General features: G+C 38.0%; 1 protein-coding gene across 1 annotated transcript; it reads left to right on the top strand.

The window, feature by feature from the left end:
• Window positions 1-20098: 20098 nt before the first annotated feature.
• cxcr4b (chemokine (C-X-C motif), receptor 4b) lies at window positions 20099-21996 on the top strand. Its single transcript, XM_043249599.1, has 2 exons — window positions 20099-20182; window positions 20412-21996. Exons 1-2 carry the CDS (start codon window positions 20168-20170, stop codon window positions 21456-21458), a joined length of 1062 nt encoding a protein of 353 aa, XP_043105534.1. The 5' UTR covers window positions 20099-20167; the 3' UTR covers window positions 21459-21996.
• Window positions 21997-23892: the final 1896 nt, after the last annotated feature.

The raw sequence follows: 23892 nt of genomic DNA, 5'->3' as shown, positions 1-23892 counted from the left end.
AAATCATTGAAAGGATAATTCAAAATCACAGTTTAACTACACTTTTTCCATGATCCTGGATGGCAGATGAGATCTCCATTCACAGAAATTGCTTAAAAATACAAAAATACCAAAAAAAACTGTAAAATATGATGCCATTCAAAAATTTGAACCAGTAAGAAAAAAGAAAAAGAACAAGTAGCAGCAGAAAAAATAAATACTTTTACTCAGCAAAGACACACTGAATAATACAGTAAAGACATTTATATTGTTTCAAAAGACTGAGCTGAAAAATACTGTTCTTTTTTATTCTTCAATTGAGCCTTAATAAAATCCTCCATAAAATATGGAGCAGCACAACTACTTCCCACCTTGATAATAATAAGATTTAGCATGTTAGAATGATTTCTATAGAACCACATGATACTGAAGACTGGAGTAATGGCTGCTGAAAAATCAGCTTTACTATCACAGGAATACATTATACTTGAAAAGACACACTCAAATAGAAAACAGTTATTCTCAATATTAATGATTTTACTGAATTTAGCAGCCTTGGTGACTGTAAGACACATTTCAACACCATTAAAAATCTTACCAGCCTCCAATTGTCTACAGAATCGAACCTCCGATTCATTCATTCTGTTTAATGTTACCAAAATAACCAGCAATCAATCCACATGCTGCAAATTTTATGTTGTGGAAAACCAAAATGAGACAATAAAATCTCATGCAAAAGACACCTACAGCCTTGAATTATGAATTATGTTTGAATTGTGCAAGAATCACAATAGGTTACAAAGTAGAGAGCACAAATGAACAGTTTCCTCACATGAATCCAGCAAGAAATTTAACTCAGCCCTAAAGCATCACACTCAGTTAAACAGTTGAAGCAGCAAAGAGACTGAGAGGCTGGAGGATGAACATAATTTTCAGCTTTTAACCACGTTCCACAAGGACTAACTCAAGGAGAGCTCCATTGCCTGCCATTTGCATACATTTCCAAATGAACAGAGTTTTGTAAAAATTTGGCAGAAAGTCAAAGCGATGTACGGGGGTTAGCGAACGCTTGTCTCTGAGAGCTGCCGGTTCACACTGAGCGGTGACAATCTGGTCACGTCTCATCCGTCACTCTCCCGGGTAAGAAATGAACCAGCCTGGGACACTAGCAGATTGCTGGAAGCTGTCCAAATTAATTATAAGGCCTCTCCGAATACAGAGAGCTGACTAGCCTGTGTGCGTCTCTCCCTGTGGCAGGGACAATCGCTCTCAAAGTTGGCAGACGCATTTATCGAATGATCTCAAGCAACAGAAGTGCTGCATTGCATGATTTATAGAAGATAATTTCAGACCTTACCTGCTGAATTTGTAAACATCATCAGTCAGTCCTTTCCAGGCTAACAAATAGCTGCCATTTAAAAATATGACAGACTATTAGCATAGAGACATGGGCTAATACTGTGGATCATAGCCTAGAGAGAAGTGAATGGAATCTGGCTGTAATTGATGAAGTGAACTTGTCAAGGAGGTTTAAGTCTGTAACTGACAATGGATCTACGGACACAGACCTTAGTCAGGGTAGACAGCATACTTAATTTGACACAAATGACAACGAGGCCGTGAAGGATAGAGGTAAAAGTCTGAGCCGGACTGTTGTGTTCCTCGGCGTACGCGACCAAACACACAACATCGTAAATTTCATAAATAATCTCTACAAAACATTGCGTCCTATAGGTAACAAGTCGATTTAATTGAAAATAAACTAATTGTGACCTACAGGAGTTGCATGTTGCATGAAAAATTCTCACACAATCATGAAGAGAAAAAAAAATAGAAAGACAAAAAAATGCATTCTCCTCTAAATTCAAATATTTAGTATTTTAATTCTGTCCTGATTTACATCTTAAAAGTGACTCCATTTTTTATGTTAATAAGCATGCTTTAAGAGGTTGTCTAGCGTTGTAAATATGAAATAAAAATAAAAATAAAAACGCAAATTCAGATCAGTGCAAGAGGGAAGAAACTTATCTTAAAAGTAAATAATAGCGTGGACCGATGCATGCCAGTCTTTTTATATGCTGCTCTGAGTGTTGTGTTTCTCTGCAAAGCGACACAGACCACGTGAGCTGCGAGGAACCACAGCTGAACATTGCTTCAGCAATTCGGGGCAGACAAATGAAAAGTAATTGACTCAGGAGCTAGAAATCAGACCCAGTGGAGAAGGAGTTATCATTCTGAATACTGATCAGCTTATGTGATTGACATCTAACAACACAGAAAACAAAGCCCAAAGCGCAGAGGGTTTCATCAGCAAGTGTGGAAACATTCAAATTGTTACAGACAGCTAGGATGTCTGCAGGTGAAAATGAGTTGGACGTTGTGTTCTCCTCTTGGGATGTAACCCGAAAAATGAGAACTCGAGCTAAAATTCAAAGGTAAATTCATCTGTGTGCATTTGTTTGCTCTAGAGTCACGGAGAACATACAAAATAAAACACCAAAAAAACAAAAACAAAACAAACAAGTGAACAAAAAAAGTGCATGGTTCTGGAGGTTCTGGATCCTAGCTATACTAGGATGCTCTCACCAGTCGCAACTGCATATCTCTCGCATGTTACAGAAATAAAATTTCTTGTCTAACTTTTGACACGTGGCATTAATACAAGCATGCATGACACAGATGAAGCTTCTAGAACAGAATAAACAGGTGATCAGATCATTTTTCATCACTGTGACTAGTCACTTCAAGAACATTTTAGTTTAGGGACATTACTACCTAGTTGCTTATTAGCATACCTATTTCTTCTGCCTGTGCTTATTAGTTCTTACAGTCACACTTTATTATACGTAACACGTTTTAACTATTAACTATGAATTTTCCCCTCAATAATTTCTTAATTTGCTGCTTATTAATAGTTAAGGTAGTTGTTAAGTTTATGAATTGGGTAGGATTAGGGATGTAGAATAAGCATATATATGTGCTTAATTAGCCCTAATAAATGGCTAATATTGTTATAATTCGGATGCTAATGAGCAACCAATAGGTGTAACCATAAAATAAAGTGTTACCATTCTTATAAAGCACATATTGATTGATTATACTTCATTACCATATTTCAGATCACTTAATCCCACCCCATACCTAAACGTAATTTACTAACTAAACAGTTAAATAGGCAAAAGTTGTAGTTAATAGCTAATTTAGTTAAAGCTGCCCCTAAACTAAAGTGTGACCTTCATTTCAGCTACTTGACTACTTTTCGCAACACAGAAAAGGTTGTTTTTATGCATAATCTAATCTGACACAAGTGTTACATTTGTTTAAAAATCAAAAAAGGAATAATTGGGCCAAACAAGATAACATTAGCCTGCTTCTATTGCACTTACATCATGCAATTTCAGGCTTCAAATAAAGTTGATATCAACCTGCAATGATGGCTGCAGTCACATTCTTGTACTGCCAATAATCGCTGGTTTGGTTTTAGACAATCAAGCATGTCAGCAGATGCAAGCTTGATATCAGGTGACAGAGTCAAAAATTCATTTTCACTTCTGAAAAACAACTACTGCAAATTTTATTTTTATTTTTGTATGATCATTCATAGCAAATGATGCAATCTGCATATTAAAATTACAATCTATCAATGTTTAGTTAAGTGTCTTTTCTCACAAACCAGCATTTATATTCTGTCAGGAATAAGCCAAGGCAGATTGTTTTGCTCAGTAGCCTGCCAACACGACCACAAAGAGACTCTGCATAAGGAGCTGAGAGAAAGTGCCGGGTTCTTGCATGCAATGATAAAACTGGCCAATTTCGCCCTCCCACCCTGGGCAGTGTTTACACCTCTCGTTAATGACAACAGGAAGAGGCTAATTAAAACTAAGGGAACACTTAAAAGTGTTGTTTGCTCTTTTGTGTTTTAACAAAACAGAATTTAATCAATAAATGACATTTCCAAGGCAGTGTCTGATCATACCAGGTTAAAAAATACACCATCAGACTACCAGTTCTACCAGACTGCTAGAAAATAAGTGTTGGGTTTTCTACTGTTAGCTCATAAATGCACATGCAAAATGATTCTACACTACTCACATAAACTGTACTGACCTCTTGGGAATCTAAGTAGGTCAAAAGGTAATCATCTCGTGGTCATCACTTGATTAAAATTTTCCGAATGTTGAAACGGTCGACTCAACATTTCCTCAAACAATGAGGTAAATAAGATGTCAGTTCTGTGACAGAGGTCTCAGATCAGCCCAGTACACACCAGAGGGATTGTGGGAAAACACTGCCTCCATATACCTCTCCACATTCATCTGTCCTAGAGCAAATTGGCTGCCACCAGGGTTGGCAAGGATCATCCTGCTGTAAATGAAGACTGAGCCAACATAGACGGCCTGTCAATTTGGCCCTAGCATCTAGGGACCTCCCGGTCCCCAGACCTGCCCGCTCCAATCCTCACCACTATTAAAAGTATTCGCAATTCAACTATGGCCAAGGGAAATATTTAAGCGAGTGCTGTCAAAGAGGAGGCTTTTTTCTGTTAGTATATAAAAATTTAACTCCCGCTCTTCCAGAGCCAAAGATGAGAATGTTGAAGGCATTTACCGAAGTGGAAGCAGCTAGGCGCATTACCTGGGAAACAGAGTGGTTTGTTTATTAGAAGAGTAGCACGGGTCGACGTACCTGTCAGTGGATTTTTCCATCTCACTCAGATTAATGTTCCTCTTGTGCGTCTGCATCTTCATCATTTTACTCTGCATTTAGTGGCTTTATGGCTGTTTGTAAACAGAAAAAAAGAGCTACTTGATTTCCACAGCTGAAGAAATGGCTGTCATCTCGAGCAATGATTTAAAGAGTGCTGTAATAATTGAAGTGCTTTGTACGCTTTGACTAAACAAACCACAAAGGGCACTGGTTGTTGGACACGCTGGCGGCAGGGGAACGATCTTCTATTCGCTTTGAATTGTGTAAACCCATTACCTGACAAACCTCCTGGACCAATTGAGATCAATGGTTTAATCCAAATGCTAAGTGTTCTTCGCTGTAAACGCGAATGTTAATAATTATGGCGGTGAGGTGTCATTATGTTCCTGTAAGGCATCTCGAGGGATCCGACTCCAAATGAGAAAGCTTTGTCTCAATTATGGGCATTTAAGCAGGGGGGTGTTACGGCGAAATAAAAATTACCTTAAAAATACACAGACAAACAAATTGCATAATATCAGGGGTAATGTATCAACAATCCTCTGAAAAGCCTGCCTCCCACAATGTTTAATTTTCATAACTGCGGGTAAAATGGTTTCACAGTCTCTGTGGATAATTTTATACGCTTTTGTTTAAAATCTAATACGGTGGAAAATTACCTCCAGTACATTCATTTTTCCCCAATACCGCCTGATAAATCGTGCCATTTGAGATGAGAAGAAACAGGTGGGGTTTTTAAACTGCAGCTTGCCTGAGATGACTAGTGCAAGTCATTTCCATTTTGAGAGGTTTCTTTATTGCTCTCAGTTTTGTTACATCTGTTTTCTGCCATGCTCCTTCACCTTGCCTGATGTTTCTTTGCAACATCGGCTTGTTCAATTTGTATTCCTAAATTACCGAGCATACCATCACTGGCTTATGGCTTTCTGAGGACCGAGACGCACCTGCAGCCAAGCAGAACATCTCACACTGAGCAGCTAATCGTTTCATCTGCACTTAGTCGCGTTGCCGTTTTCATGTTTGTTCACCTTTTTAACACTGAAGCTCTAATCGTGCTTCCGAATTAGGAACGTTTAGACAACGGGATAAATTACGCTCTCCAGCCTTAATGCTTGTTTTTCCTGATTGACACAAATGAATCTCATCCTTCACAATTAAACTAACCGACAAAGAGGCAGTACTCACCCGTCGAGACGCTCGGTCTTCCAAATAAGACGGGATTTATGTTCTCCATTAAGTCGGCGGAGAATTTAAGGAGCCCCAAAAGTGACACTTACAGCGGCGGGGGACAAGATTTTGGCGCGGAAAAAAACAAGACAAAATTTGGTACTTCTAACGTATTTTGCAACTTGAAGTTAGGGGCCACATTAACCAGCAAAAAGCTGTGACTTCTGCCATATACACTACTGACAACAGACACACTTCTTGACCTCGCAGTTTTGCTAACGTCAATGGCACGTGACTTTTTTCTGTCATTTCAGGGGCTCCGTAAGATTTAATTAACAAAAATAGCTTATCTTCAAGGTAGGCTGCTGGGTAGTACGCAAAGCACTATTAATAACTTTATTACATATTAAGTCTAGTGACAGTTACTTTCAAAATAATGTACCGTGGTGAACGACTCACTTGAATCGTATAGCGCTGAAATGTTTGAATACTTTTAGTGAACCGATTTATTTAGACGGTTCAAAAACTGATTCACCGAGTCTCCAGAATATCACCCTCTCCACTAGATGGCACCTACATCAAATAATAACAATGCCTGTCCTTTTGCTCTCGCTGTTGTCACAGACCATAAAACGAAAACATGCAGACACTGCTGTAAGTTCAATGTACCTACATTGTTTTTACACAAGCTTTACTTTAAGTGCATGGTACATGGCTGTCTACACAACAACGCTTGTCCTTTTGCCCTCACAGGTTTTCACTTTTGTCACAGACCATAAGATGAGCATAGCATGCAGGTATTGCCTTATGCAGTTCTATTGTTTTTCAGTTATTTCAGTTCTAAAATAACTAGGTTTTGGCTTTGTGCACATACATCGGTTACTCATGTTTTCAAAAAGCTCTCAAGGTACTTTGAATTAAAGCAATACAGAAACTCATCCTTGGAAAATGGCAGTAATTGCCTAGATTAAAAAAAGCACATATCGGTTTTAATACAACAATGTTTATTAAAAAGGCTGCAAGAGCTCTAGATGAACCAACTATGGTTCAAATGTTATATATATATATATATAAATAATATAAACTACTGTACTTTGGCATAACTTTGTGTACTGATTTTAATCATTTATAACAAACATTTGTACACTCATTGCTGACAGTATACTTTTGCCAGTAGAAAGAGCTCATCAAGAGCTTTCATTTAATATAGATATCTCCATTTTACCAAAAATGTCACTTATGCCACCTCTGGTTCCAACCCCTCATATATAATAAGAGACAGAAAAAAAAGAACAGTGCAAAGTACAAATTGTTCTACATTGCAGCAGGAAGTGGTTTGCTTAGCAGACCAAATCACACATTATGTCAGTTCTGTATATGAATCTCACTACGGTACCTCAAAACCCCCTAAACATCCTAAAAGATCAGCATATCAAAGTTCACTTTTGGTTTTGGTATGCCAAGCAACAAAGGCATGTTGTTCCACCACGCTCCAGAAAAATAACAGAAAACAAAAATGTTTTAAAAATTCATTATTTTGTCATTCATTATTTAGAGGCAGCATCAGCATGATTGATTTGCAGTCTTTTGCTGCCTTTTTTCTGCCTAATTAGCCTTTGGGCACTTTGGTCACAATAATACAAGCCATCTTTTGTTTCCTGTGGCAGCCTTTACTCTGGGATCCATATCCACACACACATGGGAATACTGCATGTCACTAGAGAGCAACTCCCCATCATGGCTGCAGGGCAGGAGTGGAGCCGCACGGTGGAACCGCCACCATCCCTCTTACTGATTTATGATCCGGAGACCAACAATAAAACAAGGAGGAGGCCCAATTATTCTTCAGAGGGAAACTGGAGAAAGTGTGTTAGCCTTGACTGGAGGAGAAGTGGGCGTGAGAGAGAGGGAGATAAGCTCAGCCCTACGCAGCAGGTTGATTCTCACCCAAAACCCAGCCATCTCAAAGTCTTGGAGAAACAGATTTAGACCGATCAATGAATCAAACGTAGCTTTCGATCTGCAGTTTCAGTTTTAAGTCAATAGCGAACGCTGACAGTTCCTCTGCGCATAAAAGTAAAGCTTTACATTGGTACAGTCTCGCAGTGCTTGCTGTGTAAGAAGGCTGGATATGAAATTTTACACCCCCGGAACATCTGAACACCCAGAGGAGAGAGAAAACAGGCGAAGGAAAAAGAGAGCAGTCTTCACATGAAACACTTTGATTCATCAAACTTTGATTAAAGCACGGATATGTGCCATCTCTAATAGCACTCAACAGAACGATCACAGATTAAATGTGATATCTGAAAGTCGCTTGACATACGCTTTGATTTAGGTTCAATCAAAAGAATAAAGGAAAGATTGAGGTTCTTGAATTAAGGTGTATGGAGTGCCACCTGGTGACTGTTTACTATATTGGTTTATATTGAAGATAAATCTTGACGGGGTCACTGTCAGATGAGGTTACTACTTAACCCTTGTTCTCTGTTTGGGGTATCGGAGACCCCAAGGTCATTGTAATAACTTAAAAGCATACTTAACATTTACATATCAGGTTCATCCATAACCTCTCATAATAATGTATTCATTTACTTCTGCATGTTAAAAAATGTAATTCTTTTTTTATATTTTATACATTTGTCATATACATTTGACAATCTTAACAGAACATGAGACTTAATTATATATGAATATAAGATTATATGATATCGTTTATATATTCAGTTAAGATTATATATAAACGGTTTTCATATCTAGAATATGTTTTGACCCCCAAAAAAAAAAAGTTGCTTCCACTTACACCGAATACGCTTCAATCAACATGAATTCAAACAACATAATAAGGATGCAAATGAACATCCTAATCAGCTTTTTTTCACAGATGGCAGTACACATGTTGTTTTCCATCTGTGCGTATGTGTTTGTGTGAAATTCGTGACCCTTTAAGGAACAAACAAATTTTGTGAAGTGAAGAAAAAAAAAAAAGAAGCAAATCCTGCTCTGTCTTTGTTAGCCAATGGGTTGCATTAATACTGACAGGACAAGGCAGATTGGGAGATTTATGACTAAAGTGCCATGACTTCTGAACTCTGTTCTGCCCTGGAGTGCTGTAATGAACATGTGACCCTGCCCTCGAAGCACAGCTATAACAATTAGCATACAAACAGGAGCAAGATGTTACATAATTAACTTCTCAACCACGCCATGCTAAAAACTGTTGACATATGAGAACATACATAACACTGTGTTGCCTTATCATTCTCAATGATAATGACTTTGTGGGAACAGAGTATGCGATATAATCTTTGTTCTTGTGCGTGCTTGATGAAGGTGGTTGATCAGAGAACCCAAAGACATTTTAAACAGAACAATCTGTTTACCACAAACATAAATCGGATTAGATACATTCTGTATCAGACTGCAAACACTAAACAAATGCCTGAAGAGGTTTTGGTCTCTATTTCCAATCTTTTCTGTTAATAGAATAGATTCTTGCAGATTTTAATTTCTGGATACGAATACAAAAGTGTATCCATATCGAACCACTAAGATGATACAACAACATCATAATTTTGTTTTTTACGCATATCTGAAATTGCAAATAACATTGAAATTGTAAATAAAAAATAATAATATTGGAGTTTTTGCACTTAATAATATTATTTTTTATATTGCCATTTCTCTGTAAGTGTTTGTGAAATGTAATAGTAATAAACAAATAAATTAGATTTATAAAACAAAAAAATTTTTTAGCAAGACAATGTTTTTTAAAAAAGGACAGTCTTGTCCCAAATTCTGGTAACATGGTTGCAAATTTTACAGAAAAAAAAAAAAACTACTCATATAATATATATAGTGAAGGTTAAACACCAGCTTTTTATTGACCATTTTGTTGAAAAGGGAAAAAATACTTTTTAAAAGTTTCAGACCTTACTTTGTACTCTATTTTAAGAAAGTGGCCACTGACTTTCCACCCATTGAGCAGATAATGGTGGAAAGAAGCCCAGTGGGAAGCCTTGAAACCCTGAGCTGAATGCAGTTCTGCTCCAGATGTGTCACTCTGCCATTTTCCACAGCAACAAAGCACAATCTCCGTGCTCCGCTTGTGTGCTTTCAGAATGGCCATGTCATGTCACTAATCTCTGGGCGTTTGCCTTTGTGTGTGGCTCCTTCAAGCCTGAGCTGTAGCTATTCACTCTGAGCAGGCCACACTTCACACCTCCTGTCCTCCATCCCCCCAATAATACAAGACAAGAGGCCATCTGCCCCTCTAATAGATGTCAGGAAGACAAGCATGCCTCCTTAGACTTTTAAAAGGAGTGGATTTTGAATGCGATGTCCAAAAAAACATAATTTCTCATATATTACATAAGGGCTCTAAACTGAACCGGACATTCATTGGCACCCATAAGTGTAAAAAGTGTTAAGTGTGGTAAAAACACTTTATTTCAACAGTCTACTTTAGCCATTCTACTACAGTACATCCTACTCTTACAGTTTACTCTGAAAGTCAGTAGACATTTAGTTGCAAATTAATGACAATTAGCTCACATGTAGTTGACATGTAAGTTGCTTCTAGTTAGTAGAATGTCTAAAGAGGACTATCAAAATTGAATAGGAATTTTACACAATCAATATAGTCTTAAAAGCCTCTGCTGCCACTTTCCTTTCTATCGGTTGGTTAAAATGTCATAGAGCATGAGGTCATGCTTTAAAGTGGCTTCCTTGATCATGAATAAACCCCTCTCTCGTTACAGGTGACACCGAGGTGAATTCGCAGGACCCAGTCCGCATGACAGACCACAGAGCGAGAACGGACTAAAACAAGACCTTAGCCGTGGAAAACGGACCGGTGTGAATTATAGATTACAAGTGACCTCACTGCGTGTTGAGAAAGGGAAACAAACAAGTCACAACTTCTTGTTTTTTAACAGTTGCTCTCACGCAATCAGTGTGCAAAACAGGGAAATGCGCAGATGAGTAGTGTGACAGTGACTCATCAATGTCCTCAGCTATTGATTTAATTTCAGACAGACGGTTTTAGCGCGCATAAACAGGCTATAGCGTTAGATTAAGCAGGGAGTTAACTAGACAGGGGAAGTTTTTTTCTGAGGTTTGAACAACATGAGAAGCAGCAGCCATCAGCAGAACACAGACCAGGTTCACCAAGAGTTCAGCCACTGGAACACTGTGTTTGAAGTAACATGTTGAATGGCAGAAGTTTGGTAGGCAGTGAAAGGGAGAGCTAATTACCCCGCAGACATCAGCAGACGGCTTCATTTTTTATTGCATGTTTTTTTTAGACTAAATAGCACTGGTAAAACAGCTCTTCTGGAAGGTGTTCAGGCATTTATGCTTAAATACTTCTTAATGCAAGTGAATTCAGAACACCTGCTTTCTAAACTGTTCTTGCCATTTGCTTATGTCATTGTATAAAGAAGTCAGAAATGGTTTTAAGTCAGACCCAGCTAAAAGTATGTATAAATTGGCTAAAATTATTGGGATTTGACGTAAAAAGGTCGCCGCCATTTGTAAATTCCATGGGTATAGCTTCGGGTTTCCTCCGTGTCCAGCTATTTTTAGCTGTACAAAACGGTTTGTTTTGCTGCTTGATATTTGAATTAGCGTATCTTATCATGTTATTTTATTGTGTTATCTTTATATAAACACACTGGCGTTTACTGCATGTTGTTATTCTCCTTGTTGTTTACCTATAGCGTCTAACGAACCGAAAGCCTCACCCATAGGCTTACTTCCGCGGTGAGGAAAAAAGTAGATTGTTCTCTACAGTTGTCAGTTATTAGTATTATAATTAAAATTATCATCATAATAGATCAACATTTGAAACAATTAACATATACTTTCGTTCTTTCTTTTGTCCAAATCTGTAACAAATCTGTGAATGTCTCTAGCCATCATACATTTTACGTGTGTGGATTTATTTTTAGATTGACTGCTCTTTGTCAATTCTGCCATCTTGCAAATCATAACTGCTTGATTATCTACAGTCATTACACTATATTAGTCAAATTGCTTCTCTGGCATTATCCTCAGTACTATTTTTTTTTGTTGCTCAGATTTCAGCTTTCATCTTGGGTGTGTGCATTGTGCAGTGTCGCGTCCCAGTATGTGTGAATCCAGAGCTTCATGAAGCTTCGAATAAACTGCATTCTCCTTCACAGTGTGTTTTTTTTTAAGTTAGGGGTCTCTATAACGTTCATCGCTCCCAAGCTGCTCATTGAGCAGCCTTCATCAAACAGACAAAATGAGTTTAAAGTATGATGCCAATATATTTCTGTAATTGTTTAATCTGTGTGTATTGCAATAATCATTTTAATTAAACATATTTTTAGTTCGCTCAAAATAAAGCCTCTTTTTCCACAGTATGGAAAAAAAAGTATGGAAGTCAATGGCTACACAAAAGCTCTCCCTGGGGCGGTACCTTTTTAAAAGGGACATTTTTGTACCTAAAGGATCCGTTCTGGTACCTCAAAGGAACATATTAGTACTTAAAATGTAGATATTTGAACCTAATAGGTACAGAAGTGTATCTTTTGAAAAGGTACTGCCCCAGTGACAGCATTTGTACCTTTATTTCTGTGAGTGCACCGCTACTGTTTGGGTACCAACATTCTTCAATGTACCTTCTATGATCTTCAACAAAAGAAAGAAACTTATACAGGTTTGAGGGTGAGTAAATTATGACAGAATGTTCTGAACTATGCTTTTAAATTAACACCATGCTGAGAACTAACACAAAGTATGTGCAACTATTAGCAGCCTAATGGTTGACAAGGTGAGACACAATGCTACACACCTGCTGCATGTCATAAAGCAAAGGCACATTAAAAGTGTGATTTGAATATCAGACCTGCGATTTTACGGGTTCAGTTTTTTAGCTTTCCTGATAAATGGGAAATAAGTGATTTGGCCTTAGGAACACTAACAATAATCCATCTTCTGCAAGTAAAAAGCAAGGAAATAGGATATGGGTGTCTGAGGGCAAAGACAAAGCGCTCTGAAGTCGGTTGAGCAATAATTTCTGGTGTCTGACACTGAGGACAATAATAGGTGATTCAGTCTGAGTAATGAACCGTAAGCACAGGTGTTGTCATCACCTGGAATGATAACATTGATTTAATTAACATCAACCATAGATGCCAAAAAATGTTAACACGAGAAATGCTTTTAGCTCTCAATAACCGAACATCTGTTAGGAAACAACAGTCGGAATGTACAATTAGATGTGTAATTTCCACAGGTTTTTTTATTTTTATCTTTTCTACCCGTTAACACTTTTTTTGTTTACTGTGACTGATTTAAAACGCTTAATGATACCATGCCAAAGAAATGAAGCATAATAATGTCTCATTCTGCATCCTCTATAGAGTTTAGTTTCCTCCTGGACTACCAGCTGCATCTGTTGATGTATCTTCAAGTCACTTCTTCTTGTCAGTTACATATAAAACCAGATGGAAACCACCCCGGGGACGTGGCCCTGCTAATTCAATTAGACAGGCCTCAGCCGTAGTCCTAGATATAAGCAGTCAGTGGACACCCTGAAAAATGGCAGATTGATCCCCACTGCCACCCTGAAGGCTCAGGGCTCATGATTGATCAGACATTGATTTGATTTGAAGTGAGAGTGAAGAGCACTTTCCTGGGCTCTAAGTAAGAGGTCTGAACAAGATTTCCCTTGTCAAATCGTCTGTGCCTTTGGCTCTGAACAATAGGGGCTTACAGTTGTATGCACGATTCAAAACACATTGCTGCGAGTGAGTCAGAATAGAAGAATGTGACATTCTGAGAAATATACAGCACCCGATATCTGTCTGGTTTTAAAAACAGTACACTCTCTTGTATCATGCAAACCCAAATGGTCTTTTTCAACAAAATGCGGACATGTCTTTGTGATTTCAGGAAAATGTGACAACATGGCTGGCTTGCAATTTTGAGCTTACTCAAAACAGTTAAAATGTCTAATTAAAACGCTTAATGGTTTCGAGACCCCACACTTTTTGTTATGACTGTCTTCGGTGGATTTGAGCGTTAAATGCGAAGTAAACACACGATGCTTATATCAGGATTATATTTTGGCTACTTCACAGCGGTCTTCTCGGTTTCACTGTCTGGAACCTGTCGACAACAAGTTTTATCAGTGTAGACATCTCAGAATTAACAAGCCGTAACAGGAAAAAAGGGAAATTGTGGTGTGAAATGTAATACAAAATAAACTAAGAAACAAAGCCCTTAACGCTGGGAGTTATATTCCCTGTCTGTCCACACAAAAAGCCAGGAGGCGGAAACTTTAGCCGGGGGAAAGGGAGTCCTCTGTTTGCTTTCCTTAAATCCCAAAGCCACATGGGAAACTCCTTTCACTTTCAGACATTGATATATTTTAAACATACAAATAACAGTGTTATCTGTTGACATGATAAACAATTAATGAACCCTGTGCGAAATGTTGAGTCATTTATATAGTATGCGCTGAGTATGAAAGTCAAAAATAGAGAAAAAGGTGTGTGTGTGTGTGTGTGCTCCCCAATGAAAAGTAAATTAAACTTTGCAAAGATATATACTTAAATATAAGTATCTGTGAGTACTTGGCATCTCACAGCAGTCAGGCGTCAGAATTTAAGGTTCAGACAGTTGGAAAGCCTATAATTATACCAAGACTTTCACTGTGTGGCCCATTATTGCAGATTACAGCCTGTGAAATTGAGGAACAAAAACAAGTCATGTTAACAGGTGCTTGTTTTTCATCTTTCTCTCTATTTCACCTCCAGACATAAAGCTCAGAAAAATAACCATTTGTTTTCAGCTTGCTGCAGGCCATTGCTCCGATCTCTTCTTTCAGGCTTGCTTTCAGGCAAGAAACCAGATTCTGGTGAAGACAAAGTGTGCCGTTACGACTGTGTTGGTTATGAGTGCTTTGTTAAGAAATATCTGCACGTCAGAGCTGTGATGCAGCATTAATATTGTTATTGGTGTTGGTGACGTGGGTTTGAGTTTGTGATCTTCTGATATTAAAGATTTTGCTGTATGAAAACATGCAGGAACATTAAACCAACGACAAAGTATTTCGCAAGACGTTTTAAGAATTTTCACTCAAAAACTTTTATTTTATATCAAGTCCAAATGTATTGAAATGCATTTAATAGTAAGATATAATGAAAATATTTTGTATTTTAGGACTATTTTAGCTCAAACCTAACGATATAAAAAATATATTTAAGAAATACCATTTCAAATATTCAGCTTGTTTAATATTTAGTGTTTTAGTAAAAGTTTTAGTGATTAATAATTTTAAGTCCTAATGCCTTGAGTGACCTAACGTGCATGTCTCAGCTACTTCCTCCTGGCTTCCTATGAAATGGAAAATACGTTAATATATAACATAAGTAAGAGAAAATGTTTTTGTATCAGCACCGATGCTTTTGCTCTATAACTTGACCGGCTTTCCCTCAAATCTTACTTGACAGGGGACTAATCACACATCAGTCGTCTAATAAATAATAAACAACTCTGAATTGCTTTGTGGGTGCACTGAACGCTCATTAGCAGCGTCCTTATGACTCTTCCGTTCACCTACTCGTGAGTTCTTATGAGCCGTCATCTGGTGCACCAGCCCTCTTATCTGAGTCAAGTGAAGCAGAATTGAACAGGCCATGTGTTTGATGTGCCCTTTCTCCTCTACTTAAGCCACTCTGGCCATATGGGCGGATTTAGAGCTAGGGACACTTGAAAGGGGGCAAAAGGAGCGCTGCCCCTCAACCCTTCTGTCACAGATAGTCATAGTGCTTTCCTGACGAATGCACACAATGGGCTCTATTGGAAGGTCAGACACAGGTAGCCCTGTAAATGAACCAGCTGGCAAGTCGGCCAAAAATGTAGGTTACAGTTGTTATGGGGTGAATTTTTCCCTCTGATAGAATAACAGACAGAGGGAAGCTGCACATGAGGTTAACCATTTATTGGATGTTTACCCAACATCGCAACTAAATAGCTTTGAAAACACTATATTTTGTTATCATGCCCAACCTAGGAAAAAAAAAGGCTCTTTTGTAATTAAGTGTGACATACTAACACTAGTCTTCTATTGGTCACTTTCAGTATTGCACACAAAACCACAATTTAGTCGTTAGCAAAGGAAGGTAGGAACTTATCATGGAGAAACAGCAAACACCCTTCCCTTCAGACTTCATCTCATCCAAGAAAGGCTTGAGAGATGCTGTTGTGGTTTGTTTGGGCTATGAGCCAATAATGAATATAAATTTCAAGCAACACCCCAGGGGAAGTGTCACCATTTGAAATTTCATTTTACCCAACCTATTTTTTCCTTTTTCATTACCCCTTCGTTTTCAAAGCGAAGTCGTGTCAGGACGTGTGGGCAAAGAAAATGTGTCAGTGATTTTTTTTTATTTTTTTTTTGAATATGCAAACCATAGTGCTTCCTGTTGTAAGTCAACACCTCGGGCACCCACACGAAGCTCATGGTACAACATGTGACTGCCTGTTTTACGTGGTTTCGGTATAGCTCACGTGTCAACAACATGCAGCAAACCAACAAAATGAGACTCAACATTTCTGATCGCAAACCGTGGTTCTCTGAATAGTATGGCTTTTGAAATCGACTCCAAACTTTATGAAGGACATCTCAGGCCTGTCCAACAAATTCTCCTGTGGATAAATGGCTCTCTCCTCTAATTTTAAAGCTCAAAGCCGTGACCTAATGCTATAAGAGGAAGAGCTTTCAGAAAGTCAATAAGTCTGACCCACACCCAAGTAGGAAGTGTAAAAAGGTGCCTTTCGTAGATAAGGCAAACCTTTGTCCTTAAAAATTTCCATTGTTCAATCATAAGACTTACTTTAAACAGTCCTTCGAGACATTTCCTAAACGTTTTTATGCCATGCTATAGGATTAATACTGTGGTTGTGTATCTAAACCAACTGAACATCAGTGTTTCAATGTCATGAACTGGATTCTTTCATTTTTTCACTGAAACACACCTAAACTGAGAAGGTGTGCTTTATGATACGTGAGTAACACTATCATTTAGTCACGAAATATGAAAAATATTCCGAGCTAGAACATGAATGGGCAAATCTTATCATGTCATTGCCCTGGTTATATTTCACTCTCTCTTTTTGAGGGGAGGTGGGTGAAAAATATGCAGCGCACAACCACAAAGATGCTGGAATTAATTAGGCAACAGTCATCCAACATGCATGTACCTTAATAAATTTCACAAAACAGAGCCATAAGTAAAATATGCATGTTATCCAGCTCACAAAAAGCCCTTTAGCTATTTTGATGTAAATGATGTGCCAACTAAGAGCAGACATATAAAAAAACCCTTGATCTTAAAATGAGCTTTTAGAGATGTTTAGATTATATTTTGCATATAAAACTAGTTCATTAAAATGTATTAAATGAATGTATTTCCCTTGAAATAACTAAAGAGGATCATTTTCTGTTTGTTTGCTGTTTTCTTTCATGCAAATGAATCATTTCTGTACTGTAACAATGTGATGCAGTACCTGTAAATTTGACTTTTAAAAAAGCAAATCAGGATGAAAAACAACAGTTCAACCTGCTTGAGGTTTTTAATGTCAGATCAAAGCCCCAAAATCTCAACAGTCCCCACACAAACAGCTGGGTCGTAATAGCTGGAAACCCCCTAGCTCAGAATTGTATGATTAATTATGTATCGTTGCATATTTTCCAAAAAGCGCTATCTTATGAAGCAGAGCCGATCCTTCAACCCTCATATTATTATGAATGTGATCCTTTGCAAGCTTGCTGACGGCCATGAATGAGTCGTGGCTGCAAAACAAGCATTGTTTACTCTCTGGAGGCTTTACACATTTCGTTCTTTATCTCTGCTGCATTCTTTTACCTTATTTCCATGCTCATTCCCTGCTTCTTAGCTCCCTTGCCGCTCTTCACACTTTTTATTTGAATTCTAAACAGCACACGGATCCTTTGTATTCCGAGTACAGGCGGCATATACAGACAGATTGTGTTTAGTGCTCTCAGGACAGGGTATCTTATATTTCACAGGGGGGGGTTCTAGCTCTGGTTAGCGAAACACATCCTCCTGACCTGACCCTCACTCATATAATTGAAAGAAAACAAAACATGGAGGCATTGCCAAGTTAATAAATCAGCTTGGAATGACCTGTCAAAACCTGTTTTAGCTTTCCACGTTGGAGTTTGAGTTTGAATCCACTTGTGAAAATGCTCATAGTTCGCATTTTTCTAATTTAATGTGCTTTTAATTGAAAATCACAGCAATAAATGTTGCAAATGTATTAGATTATTGACCTAGAAACAGTTGAGGAGCTTAAATATTTCATGTCGTAACATTTCCATATTAAGCATTATGTAATGTGCAGTTGCCACTATAAGCTTTGCCTTCCTGATCTATTATACAGTAAGAATAATATATAAGTACAGAAAGGCATATTCGCTGAGTGATTTATATTATAAGCTCTAGACCTTTAAGTGCCTGAACTGTAAGGTATGTAGGATCAAGTGTTTATTGTTATTGGACACAGTTACACGATCCTTAAGAAAAAGTGCATAAAAATTCTCTCATGTCTTCATCTGTCAGTGGCCACTTTTACATCTACTTATATTTTTCCTGAGTCACCTTCATTCCGTATCCATTACTCACCAGAGGCCCATGCTGTTGATGTTTCACAGTAACACAATGGATGGAGGAATTCCATCTGTGAGGTCCACAGGGCTCTAACGCTAAGAGCACCATTAGGGATCGACCTAATGAGAGGACGGACATAACAACAAACAGTACAAGAAACCTAAGAAGACTGGATGGCAAAGATGTTGCTCAAAAATGAATGAATAAATCACTTAAATAAGTGTCTCATGTTTCAAAGAAATGCGATTCTGTCATTGCTGAGATTTAGTAGAGTCACAGAGAGTCTGGATCTGTCATGAAATGTTAGTCTAGGCATATGATGGAAGTGACTGCGTGACCTTCTTCTTTCATCACTCACGGTTCCTTCAACAATCAGAGTTTTGCACGAAACAAATTGCAAAGAGGACCAGAGGAGACCCGTCATCTAGTAAATCACACTACAAAGCCTAAAGCCACCACAAGTAACGGCCTTCACACTGTTCTTCACCCAAGAAACATGATGTGATCATAAACAAAACTGGCTGGGTGTCTGGGAGGACATTTTAGGTTGTGGGAAAGTTCACTACAGTTGATCTGATTAAATAAATATGTAAGGAATAATGTAGAGTCAGATGGTCTTTAAAGGAATAGTTTTCCCCAAAATCAAAATCTGCTGAAAACGTATTCAAATATAACTTAGCTTTATATTTTCCATTATATTGTGATGTTTGGAGTCTTATTCTGGCGGCACCCATTCACTGCAGAGGATCCACCGCTGAGCAAGTGTACATTTCTACAAATCTGTTTTGATTAAGAAACAAACTCATCTGTATCTTGAATCATCTGAGGGTGAGTTTAGTTTTTCGTTTTCTTGTAAACTTTTTGTGTTAATAATTGTTATTTGTTTTGTTTTGTCAGCTATTTTTTGGAGTGAACTGTTTCTTTAAGACAAAATAAACCCTGACAGATGATCAGGAACCCAACACAATACCAGCCACTATTGTCTTAAGGGAATTAATTTGCGATAACGACTGTCTGACTCCTCATTATCCCCCTCGTAGCTGCTTTGCAAATAAATAAGATGACATCAGATAGGCTATTAAATTGAAATAATAATAAAAGTAATACGTAATCAGTTTTAAAATGAATAGAAATAAACTTGCTTAGTCATTACAATATTTGTGGTATATTTGTGATAGGCCTGCCTATCTATCTATCTATCTATCTATCTATCTATCTATCTATCTATCTATCTATCTATCTATCTATCTATCTATCTGTCTGTCTGTCTGTCTGTCTGTCTGTCTGTCTATCTATCTATCTATCTATCTCTCTATCTATCTATCTTTTTGGATTTGTATTACAAGCAGCGGCATTGATAGCAGCAAAAAGTCTGTGTACAAATTATTTTAGTACCTGGCACGAGTGAAACAAACAAACAAGCAAACAAAAAGGTTGTCAATGGCCACTTGAAGAAGCGTGCATTCATAATAGGGCTCTCGAGAACGCCGCCTTGCTGAACTCCGCCCACGTCCCCGCCCCTAATGAATAAAAAGGGGCGTATCGCTTCGCGGAGGACTATTTAAAAGCTGCTGGAGGTGACGATCCGTTGACTGAAGCGTGTGGAGACTTTTTGCGCGCTTTTTGCTTTCATCTCTTTGAACAACATGGATTTTTACGATGTAAGTTGATTTAGGACAAATGTAAAACCCTCTGTAGTCTGATTTATGATTAAATACGTATTGATAAGGCTTAGTCTGTTGTTAATGTGTCTTGCAAACTTGTGACGTTTTATCATATAGGTTGTGCATGTTGTTTTAAGATATATATTGAATAAATATTTGTTTTTAAGTGTATTTGTAATTGACAATGTTTGATGTAAATTAATTTATGTATTGTTATTTTCTCCAGCACATTGTTTTAGACAACAGCTCAGACTCCGGATCTGGAGACTTTGACTTTGACGAATTATGTGACCTATCAGTCAGCAATGACTTCCAGAAGATCTTCCTCCCTACTGTTTATGGGATTATATTTGTCCTGGGGATCATTGGCAATGGACTTGTGGTGCTTGTGATGGGCTTCCAGAAGAAGTCAAAGAACATGACGGACAAATACAGGTTGCATCTCTCCATCGCCGACCTCCTGTTTGTTCTCACGTTACCCTTTTGGGCTGTGGATGCGGCTAGCGGATGGCTTTTTGGAGGATTTCTGTGCGTCACTGTCAACGTAATCTACACTCTGAATCTGTACAGCAGCGTGCTGATTCTGGCCTTCATCAGCCTGGATAGGTACCTTGCGGTAGTCCGTGCCACAAACAGCCAGAACTTTAGGAGGTTGCTCGCAGAAAAGGTGATCTACCTCGGAGTTTGGCTACCAGCGACCATGCTCACCGTGCCCGATCTGGTTTTCGCCAAAGTCCACAATACGGGCATGAATACGATATGCGAGCTCACCTACCCACAGAAAGCGAACATCGCGTGGAAGGCTACTTTCCGTTTCCAGCACATCATCTTTGGCTTTTTACTGCCTGGGCTGATCATTCTGACCTGCTACTGTATCATCATCTCAAAACTGTCCAAGAACTCCAAGGGGCAGGCCCTGAAGAGGAAGGCACTGAAGACAACTATCATCCTCATCCTCTGCTTCTTCATCTGCTGGTTGCCTTATTGTGGCGGCATCCTGGTGGACGCTCTGGTGATGTTGAATGTCATATCTCACAGCTGCTTCCTGGAGCAGGGTCTGGAGAAATGGATCTTTTTTACTGAGGCGCTTGCATATTTCCACTGCTGTCTCAACCCCATCCTTTATGCTTTCCTGGGAGTCAAATTCAGTAAATCCGCCCGCAACGCTCTGAGCATCAGCAGTAGATCAAGTCACAAGATGCTGACCAAGAAAAGGGGTCCTATATCATCAGTATCTACTGAGTCGGAGTCATCTAGTGTCCTGTCCAGTTAATGGGCACTTTGTACATAAAACTTTTCTATGTGGATGACTAAGCTTTTTTTTTTTTTTTTTGTACGACAAGACTTTTTACTACACTTTTTGTATATAGTAAACTCATTGTGCTAATTGCTATTTTGTAACACGTTTTATTCAACTACTTAAATTATTATTATTTTTTTGTGTTTTTTTTTTTTTTTTTTTTTACTTTTTACTGCATGACCTAAAAGGCAGAGCCTTGACAAAGTCTGTACTTACAGAAGTTCTTATCAGAAAATGTTACCAAACTGTTGCATAGTCTTTTGTCTGATTCTGAACGTGTATTGTAAATTATTTGTACATAGTTCATTGTTTGCGTGTGTGTGTGCGTGCACTTAGCTTTTCCTATTCTCCTATAAGCTTTTTTTTTTAATTTATTGAAATGGTAGCTAACACTGTAAAGTAAAAAAAGAAAACCAAAAAACTATGTAAAAGGGGTTGCAATTTAATCATGTCACAAATGTTGCATTTTTACTTCTGTTTCATAATAAAACCTAAAAATCACAAATTTTAATGAGGTCTGACAGTGTCGTCTTACTTCTCTCCAGTGGCCGTACTTACACACACACACACACACCCTCCACCCCAATCTCTCAGTGGGGGTGGGGTAGAGCTGAAGTGGAGTGAAGGTCTGTCAAGTTACCAAAACAAAAGCTCCACCTGATCTCCTGCTGAACAGAACGGCTGAGGAGAGGGTCTGTAATTTTAAGAACATCTGTGTTCTTTGGCGTTTTAAGCAACTGCTGATACAAGACACCCATCAACCTACAAAGGGACAGAATTGGCCGTCCTTTGGGATTTCTGTTGTTGCATCAGATAGCAAGCAAAAGAAGTTAAAGTAGTCTGAAGATATAAAATTTAAAATTATATAAATGTAGTGTTTTACACTGGTATGAGGAAAAACATTTTTAATGGGTCTTGGCAAAACCTATCAAAATCTCCCACAAATCAAAAGAATTAAAACAAAAGACATGTCTTGGAAGTTTTAGTTTTATTATAAACAATATTTTCCATTATGAGTCACATCAGTGCAATACAGTAATTTCTTAAAATGCAAATAAAAACGCTCTCACCTAAAATTAAAACAGCATAAATTAAACTCAATATAACAAATGTTGCAATGGAGAAGCCGTCACATAATTAAAGAATAATTAAAGATTATCACAATGCAAAACTCTTAAGATCTGTACTTTTTATATGCATGAAATGAAAGAAAAGAGGAACATTCCCATTAATACAATGATGACAAAGGTTATTTTACCTTTTGATTTTGTAAATTTCTTAAGGATTACTGCTGATACTGTATGAAGACATGCACTTTTGACCTCTGTTTGCAATGCAAAGATTTCAGTCCTCAAGTTGTGGTCTTCTGCTTGATGAATAATCATCAGGCTACAGAAGCAAGTTAGCAGCCCTAAAGAAACTATAAACCACAGTGGCAGAACATAGATATTCACAAGGTTTATATTGTAATGGCTTAACTCATGTTTAACACAGTGGGCTAAAATTATCATTTCTAAAGAGTCCAATGAGGTGTGAAGTACCCTGCATCAGCCTTTAAGGTTTATGGTTATTTTTCAGTGTCTGCTCTCACAGTAAGAGGCCAGTAAAAATAGAGCATTCGGTGCTGCATTTTGTTCATTTGGAAATGTTGGAATGGTTCTGTCATTAGCATAAGAGCTGTTCTCAAAAGCCACGCCACACCATTAACACTCCATTGAGCTCAGCTGGACCATCTCTCCCATCTCTAAACTGCCATTTGAAAAGAGACAAACCAAAAGGAGCTTCTGGAAATTTGCTGGGAAAACCCTATATTATCAAATCCCGGATCTCAGACAAACCCTAGCCAAGCACATCACAGGTCCAAAACAGACGTTAAGCACCCGGATCACAGCCCTTTGACAATTTGTGCCTTTAATAATTAATATCTTAAAGAAAATAATTACATGACAACAAAAGAACACACATAGTATCTACTATATTTAGAAAGCAGACTAATGAAGGTTAAAAAATGTTGCGTTTTTAAAGCCAGCTGCTTCTCAAATGTGGCCAGAAACATGATCAAACTGTTTATTTAGATTCAGATTAGCTTTATTGCGCAGAAAGTTAATCAAACTCTATTTCCTACTCTTGCCATTTGTTTATTATTACGTTTACATTGTTTTGGCTGAAGGATCAGGAAGGCAGTTTCCTGCATCAGGACCTCCTGTGACCAATAACTCTTGAAAGACTTTACAGCCCTACAACACAACTGAATAGAACAAACAGAAATGGTGGTCTGTAACTCAAGAAAAAGGCTGTTTTCAGGTTATTTATTGCATTGTTAATTATCCAGTGACCCTGGTTTAACTCATGTTTAACACGTTATTTTTCTGAGATGGCAGGGGGATAGCGGTGTTAATATATGTTT

Source organism: Puntigrus tetrazona, chromosome 9, assembly GCF_018831695.1.
Source record: "Puntigrus tetrazona isolate hp1 chromosome 9, ASM1883169v1, whole genome shotgun sequence".
In the NCBI taxonomy this organism is placed as follows: domain Eukaryota; kingdom Metazoa; phylum Chordata; class Actinopteri; order Cypriniformes; family Cyprinidae; genus Puntigrus; species Puntigrus tetrazona.
Note: the sequence above shows the minus strand (reverse complement) of the source record. Positions and strands in the feature narration are given on the sequence as shown.